We start from the raw sequence: 7,397 nt of genomic DNA, 5'->3' as shown, positions 1-7,397 counted from the left end.
GTCCAGCCTGGGGTGGGTGTGTGGCCAGGACCGCTCCTCTGCTCCTGGCACCTGTTGGCGAACAGGGCTCAGGCGTGGGGCCTGGTAGGGCTGAGCCTCCACCACCCCTGCTGGCTCTGGATGGGTCACCAGGCCTTCACAACCTGTGTGTGAGCCTGGCTGAGGGCCCAGATCTTGCACCCCTCCCTGTCTCCTCCTAGCAGCCGGGGTAGAGGGTGGAGGGTGGGGGGTGGGGGGCTAGCGGGGGGTGGCGGAGTCCTCCAGGGATTCTCTCAGTGGGGCCAGGTCCCAGGCCCGTTTTCCCCTAGCAGGATGGAGTCCTGGTGCTCCTTTTCCTGGTGCCATCTGCCTGTCCTTCCCTGGGGCCCTTTGCAGGGATGGCGCCCCAGTCTTGCTCCCTCCTGCCGCCTGCCCGTGCGGGCCTCAGGCTCAGGCCTGGCCTGGCCTGTAGCCTCTGCCCAGCGCTGTCCCCAAGGGCTTGTTCTCCCCCAGGCTGGCATCTTCTGCCCTTGCTGCCCCACGTGTGTCACAGCTGCCTGGGCACGATGTGGTGTCCAGGGAGGGACAGGGACTCCTGGTTAGCTCAGCTGAGCTCTGAAGCTGTGCTTCCGTGGGGGCCCTGGCCAGCATGCCCGGTAGAAGTGGCGGGGCCTGACTTTATTCACCTGTGTCCTGCCTGCCTTGAGTGGGACAGTGTCTCCCGGAACTGGCCACTGGGAGCCTAGGGTAGCAGGCCAGACCCAGGTTCAAGAACAGTGTGGACCCAATGCCACTTTCCTATCCTTAAGGCCTTGGGTATTTTATCCTCATGGAGCCACTGACCATGCACCCCTTGAGCTGGAGTCTTTGCAGGGTGCCTACTGTGTGCTAGGACCAAGCGGTCCCGAGCCATCCTCTCTAGCTGCGGCTGCTGGCTCCTGGGTCTGCCGTGTGTGGATCTCCTCTTCCCCTGGGACTGTCAGGAGCCCCAGCTGGAGAGCCAGGGTCAGGAGCACAGCTGTCAGACTCTACCCCTTGCCATGTTTGTAGGGCACTCCTCTCTGCCTCCCTGTTCCGGGATGCTGCTCTGCCCACTCTAGCAGCCCGACACTGCACACCCGGTGCCCTACCTTGGGCTGCCGGGGCTTCTGCCCCAGTGGGGCTGACACCCTGGCACCAGCAGAGCCACCGTCCACTGGACCAAGGGCAGCTACTGCCCCCCTCCTCTGCCCCTGGGCACCTCAGGAGCCCTTGGTGGGGAAGGAGGATGGCCTGAGCCCTTGGGAGTGGGAGTCCTGGAGCCCAAGCTGCCCTGGTGGGATGACTCCAGAACTCTAAACCTAGAGTTTAGGGCTTTGGGGAAGGAGGCCCATCCAAGCTTTCAGAGAGGTAGTCCCAGAGTCCTAGAGAGCACTAAGTGGAGACCTTGAAGCCTGGGGCTCCATCAGAGCCCCCTGGAGCAATCGGCAACCTTTGGATTGGGGCACATGGAGATGAATGGAGATGGTTGTCCTTGGGGAATAAATGGGTGGGACTATTTCCTCCCTTTCCTGCAACAGACAGAGGCCTGTAGAGGGCCATTCCATCCAGAAGCTGTGCCCTCTCTCTCCCTTCTTTGGGGTGCCCCAAGCTCAGCTCCCCTTCCTCTCATGCTGCCCCTTTGCTCTGCCCCAGCTACTCCAGAGTGTCACCATGTCAACCTTGCCACTTTCCCAGGCCCCATGTTGGGTCCACTAGGCTCCACTTGCCTTTCTGCCCGGACCCATGGCCTGCCCAGGTACTGAGTGCTTGTGGGTCAGCTGCACTCCCAGACAGGGTCAGTCCCTCCTCTCAACACACTTGGTTTGGGATCAGTTGGTGAAAGAAGCTGCATCACTGTCCTTCTCTGAGGTCCTGGTGCACTGGTGACCTGAGACCAGCTCATTGATCTGACCATCGTGCCCTTTTGTCATTGATAAGGAGGCACCATGTTGTGTCCACACACTACGGAACATCCAGGTCTCTGCCCTTGCGCTGGCACGGTGAGGGGCAGAGGCAGGGAGCCTGGGGAAGTCCATACCAAAGGTGGCTGGACCCTGGGGGATGAGCCAGGTGGGAGTGACTTGCAGCAAGCAAGGGAGGCTGAAGCTGTGGGGGTGCTGAGAAAGTCAGAAGCAATTCATTTCTTTCATTTTTCCCTGTATATTCTAAATGCATGTGTTACTTTTAGGAAAACACACACACACACACACACACACAAACGTGGGAGAAAGACTAGCATGCAGGAAAAAGAAACAGCCAGGAGCCAGGGGTAGGTAGGGTCCCAGCTCCATCCCTGACCCAAGCTCACCATGTAGCCATAAACAGAAGCCCATGGGTGCTGTGCCAAGTGAGACTGGGTCTGGCCAAGTCCTAGCACCTGAACAAGGAGCTGGTCAGAGGCAAGGAAGTGATGCCAGGACCCCATCCATCAGGCAAGTCTTCGTGGAGCCTCTGCTTCCCACCTGCATGCTTGGAGTGGGGTCCAGCGCCTCTGTGCTTTTCCACCCTCTGCTAGCAGGACAGAACCAGTATGTGTGGCCTCACATGGCATACTACCCTGAGTATCCTTAGCACTTGCTTTAAAAAATATATATGTAAATTTTTCAGGTTATGAAATACCCCCCTCCCCGACAGAAAACCTGGAGGTAAGCAACAATACAGCCAAGCGAGGGACTGGATTAGACCAACAAGTGATGGGGCATTTCAGAGTACTACGAGCCTTCTTCCATGCCATTAAACAAGCAGCTTTCCGGGAGAAACCCCGCCAAACACACGCCTCATTTCCTTCCCATTCCCCTGCCCTTGGACACTGCGGCAGGTTGTCAGCTCTTCTCCGTTAAAACATCTGTAGCCAGCATTGTGCATGCACCCTCGCCTGCATTTCCAAGTGGGCTCTCCACATCCCATGGAGGCACAGTTCTTTGCCTAGTTACAGCACTTTGGGTAACGAGTCAGGAAGTGAACCCTACAAGTAAAGCACAAACATGTCCACGGGTAGCATGTGATCTCTACCCCAACCCCAACCCCAACGCAAAAAGAGAGAAGCAACAAAGCCAGATGTTGAACCTGGAGACCCAAGGCCTGGAGGCCCCCAGCCAGGGGAGCCTGATCCCTAGCCAGCAGAAAGAGCCCACACATTAAAAATAAATGGTCTTTTTATTGTGTGTCCATGAAAACAAAGTCAGGGTGGCCTTGGTTAATCCCCCCAGAGAGGTGACAACAGACAGGAGGCATGCAATGACAACAACCATGTTCTCTCCAGGAGAAGGGTCTCGCCCTCCTAGGCCCTAAGGGTCAGAGGCAAGCAGGACCAGGAGACTCAGAGGAAGGCCTGCCCGGGCCCACCATGCCACGGAGGGCCTGGGCTTGCTGCCTCCCTGGCAGAACAAGGCAGGGGGAGCAAGCACTGACCTGGGCCAAGCCCAGCACTCCCAAGCTAGAACACACAGAAAAGCCCCCACCCCCTCCCCCAGCAAACACTACTAAGGCAGTCAGCCAGGACTTCTGAGAACAGCTGGCCATGAAGCCAGACCCTCAGGGCTCCGTCCAGAAGGGATTGCCATCCTCAGCCTGCATGGAGTAGTAAACAAAGAGCAGGAAGGCAGCAAAGACCAGGAACAGGAGCAGCTGGCCCCAGAGTGGGACCTGGCGGTCCTGGCCCAGACCAGCCCCGGGGGCCTGCTTTTCTGGCCGGATAGCACGACGGGTGAGCCACGAAGTGGGGGAAGCTGAAGATGAGGATATGGGAGAGGTGGAAGAGGATGTGGGATAATAGGACATGCCCAGAGAGCTTCTGGAGACGTTGGAAACAGGGCGGTAGTGCACGATGTTCTGGTAGGCGCTGTCCCGGCCATAGGCAGGGCGTTCCCTGAGGCAAAGAGGAGAGATGAGCCAGGAGGGCCTGATGAGCCAGAATCAGCCCCAGTGCCTGGCCCTTCCTGCTACTCACCTATCCTTGCTTTCCTCTTCAGAAGAGAAAAAGCTGTCATCGCGCACCTGTAGATAAGAGTCCGGGAGAGGGGACTGGCCGGCAGGGTCAGTGTGGCCTGTCCTGTCCCTCAGTTCAAATTTCCCCAGCTGGCTTATTCTGACCATTGCTTAAAGGCAAGACCCTGTTCCCTCCAAAACTCTCTGAGTTCCCAGCCTTATGTCTGTAGGGTTTTGTCACTTACTCAAGCACTGTCCTGGCTGCTTGCACCTTACTTTGTGCACCAGGGTTCTGAGAAAGAGCTCAAACCTAGATCCCAGACCAGGGTGCAAGGCATGTGCCACGTATTCTAATCTTAACAGTTCCGACAGACCCCCAGAAGACGGCCCTGACTGGGAAGGTGTCTGCTCATCTTACCTCTCTGTAGGCACAGGACCTACCATTTGCACCCAGTGGCCCCCTTGTTTTGTCCAAACCCAGCTATGACCCCCAAGGGTTGTACCCAACTGCTCAACAGCCAGCTCACCTGGTGGTGAAAGGTGTCTGTATCTGCCAGTGAAGTTGAGGGCTGACGGAATCCCTTGGAGGTGCCCACAGGCTCAGGTTCCCCATAAGTCCTGGTGGTCAAGTAACTCTCCTCATAGTAGTCATCACTATAGCCTTGAGAAAGGGAGACAGCGATAGCAAAGAGGACAGCAGTGTCCCCCCACCTGGCCCAATGGCCCTAATGTGAATCCCATTTATGGGCCTGTGGCACGGTTTCTCCCCTCTAGGGCTGCTGAGGATGATGGGGATTGAGATCTCAGGTTCTCCCTGACACCAGGGTCCCTGAGGGAGTGGAATAAAGGTGGCAGGGTGCCCACCCCACCCCAGCTCAGCCTTACCCTTGCTCTGGTAAAGTAAAGCGTCCTCTTTCTTGGGCAGATCGTACATATCCGAATCCACGGATGCTGAATCTAAGTCTGAATGGGGGAGGGGCCAGGAGCATTTGCCCCCATGGCTCCCCTCCCTTTTCCCCGTGCCCCTCCCAGCCAGCGCCCCTGCCACACCCTCCGGATCCCTATCCTCCCCATTGCCCAAACCCTGTCCCCATAGGAGGCCAGGTGGAGCTCTGGGGCGGGGGCCTCACCCGAGAACCGATAGGAGAAAGAAGATGCGGACGAGTTCGGGGGCGAGAGCCTCCGCCTCTGGGTCTCGTATTCGAAGATTTTCTTTTCGTAGAGCTTGCGAGTGGAACCTGGCCAGACACGGGACGCGAGGCGGTTAGGGACGCGGGCCGGAAACCCAGGGATAGCGCGGGGAGGGGGCCCGCTCGCCACAGCGTACCCACAACAGGCCCGTGCGGGATGTTGTACTGTCGCAGCACGGCGGCCAGCTCAGCGTCCGACAGGACTGCGTAGTCGTCCATGGCGGGCGGCGAGCGGCGGGCGCGGGTGGCGGGCGGCGGGGACCTGGGGGTGGCCCGGGCCTGGCGACACGGGCCGAGCTACCGCTGCCTCAGAGCACGGCGGAGGCAGCGCGAGCGTCTCGGGAACGGCAGCACTTGCGTCACTCCTGCGTCACGCTCGCGTCACGGCCGCGGGCGCTGCGGACGGCGCGCGCTGTGCGGGGCGGGGCCAGGCCGCGAGTAGCTGCCGCTGTAGATCCGTCCGGTCTTGGGAGCAGGCGGGGCGGGCCCGACGAGGCCCAGACGTCACAAACGGGCGGGACAGGCTAGAGGCAAAAGAGGGGCGGGGCGAGCGCGGAAGCCAAAACTGCGCAGACCCGACTAGGCGCTGCAGCGGGCGGGGCTGCGCGCCCCGGGAAGGGAGCGGGCAGTTGGCGAGCCGAGAGACGTCACCTGCTGGCGCGTTTGGGCGGGGCTTGAGGGAGGCGCTGGGCCTGCGTGGGAGGAGTACGAGCGTGGGCTCGCCGGGACGCGGGAGCGGGGCGGGGTCAGCGACCGAGGCGTTACCGACTGGCGTGTGCCGGTCGGAAGGGAGGAGGTGGGGGGGGGGGGCCTACGCAACTCGAACCGGCAGAAACCGGCCAGGACAGGAAAGCGGCGCAGGACTGACGTGCTGGGCGTGGCTCGCGCTCCCTGAGTCACGTGGCCGCCGACCCGTCTCTGCAGCCCCCGCAGCCCCCACCCTCTACCCCCTCCCTACCCCGGACTCCTGCGCCTGGGGTTCTCCGGCCGCACCCTGGCCGGCCGCCCCTGCCGCAACACAGCGGGAAGCGACCCGATCCCAAGAGCGGGCCCTTAGAGAGCGCGGGTCCCAGGCCAGGCGCTGCTGCGAGCGCTTTGCGCGCCTGCCCCATGCCAGGGAAGCAGCCGCCTCAGACCCCCGGTGCCAGGCCCGCCTTCCCGCTCTACGCGGCCCTGGCCTGCGCACCTGCGCCCGCCGTCCCGCCGGTCCCCACCGCCTCCCTCCCTCCCCACTCCACCCGGGAGGAAATGGGGCACTGGGCCAGGAGGCCACCAGCACTCCAGGAGCAAGCAGCCTTGCAAGGGACTGGGCGTGCCAATGGGCACTGGCAGAAGGCCGAGTGAGGCATGCAGACAACGAGTGTACGCCTGACCCACCCTGCCATCCACCTGGGGCGCTGGGGGTTTCCTCTCCTGTTGGAATGCCTCTCCCGATGGCCCCAGGAGGCAGCCGGGCAGGGGAGAAGGGGAACCTTCCAGACTCAGAGGGCCTGCTCAGGAGTTCCAGTAAGGCTTGGCAGGCTCTGAGTACTTGGGTCTAGGTGGGCTTCAGCACCAGTGGCAGTGCAGAGGGGGCCCCGAAGGATAGGTACCAGGGTACTGATGTGTGTGAACCATGGAAGGCTGCCAAGGCATGCTGAAGAGCCTAGACTGTCATTAGGAATTGGTGAGGGCCTTGGTCAGCAAAGAGCTGTTCCTGGGGAGATTGGAAAGGAGGTGACAATGATATTCTAAATGAAGCCAACTCACGGAGTGTGGGTCCAACCCAAGCGGCCCTCCCTGGGCAGGCCCAGAACTGGGAGCATAGACAGAGGAGGTGCTATCTCTGATATCAGATGACACCTGTTAACAGAAGAGAGGAGGTCTCTGGTCCAACCTAGACTGGTTGGTCCAGCTGGTGAGGGTCACAGACCAGTTCTCTGTGGGTCACGGGGTGGAGAAGAGGTAGCCACACAGGGAGTGGTGAGACATGGCCTTGATGGAACCACACACAAAGACCCTCAGAAGAGTTGCCACTGGCTGGGTTTTAGACTACAGGCGAAGCCTGCTCTGTCTCCTGAAATGGGAGATGTGTGAGTCTCCAGACAAGTGCATGCAGTAAAAGGGGGACAGCCCTGAGCAGGGCAGGCTGCTTATCTTTCAGAGCAGGGAAGGAGATGGCATTTGGGCTCTGGGCGCTCAGAGGCTGTCTCATGGAATTTTGAGTTTTGGCAAGATCAGATTCCCCAGCACCTCTCCAAGCCTTCTTCTGCAATGCTGGCCCCTGTCCCAGAGGCTCAG

General features: G+C 60.4%; 1 protein-coding gene across 1 annotated transcript; it reads right to left on the bottom strand.

Moving 5' to 3' along the window:
- Positions 1-3,137: 3,137 nt before the first annotated feature.
- On the bottom strand, positions 3,138-5,567 carry EMD (emerin). Its single transcript, XM_045790696.2, has 6 exons — positions 5,255-5,567; positions 5,058-5,165; positions 4,813-4,890; positions 4,455-4,588; positions 3,950-3,996; positions 3,138-3,868 (listed from the first exon to the last, which is right to left on the bottom strand). Exons 1-6 carry the CDS (start codon positions 5,334-5,336, stop codon positions 3,535-3,537), a joined length of 783 nt encoding a protein of 260 aa, XP_045646652.1. The 5' UTR covers positions 5,337-5,567; the 3' UTR covers positions 3,138-3,534.
- Positions 5,568-7,397: the final 1,830 nt, after the last annotated feature.

The sequence above is a fragment of the Ursus americanus genome, chromosome X (assembly GCF_024610735.1).
Source record: "Ursus americanus isolate L20-20 chromosome X, mUrsAme1.1.p, whole genome shotgun sequence".
Lineage (NCBI taxonomy): Eukaryota > Metazoa > Chordata > Mammalia > Carnivora > Ursidae > Ursus > Ursus americanus.
Note: the sequence above shows the minus strand (reverse complement) of the source record. Positions and strands in the feature narration are given on the sequence as shown.

Excerpts from the sequence above, each read along its gene's own strand:
- EMD (XM_045790696.2), bottom strand. The coding sequence starts at position 5,336 with ATGGACGACTACGCAGTCCTGTCGGACGCTGAGCTGGCCGCCGTGCTG. Across the intron at positions 5,166-5,254 it reads CCCGCACGGGCCTGTTGTGG|GTTCCACTCGCAAGCTCTAC; the intron begins GTACGCTGTGGC and ends GTGTCTGGCCAG. Across the intron at positions 4,891-5,057 it reads TTTCTCCTATCGGTTCTCGG|ACTTAGATTCAGCATCCGTG; the intron begins GTGAGGCCCCCG and ends TCCCCCATTCAG.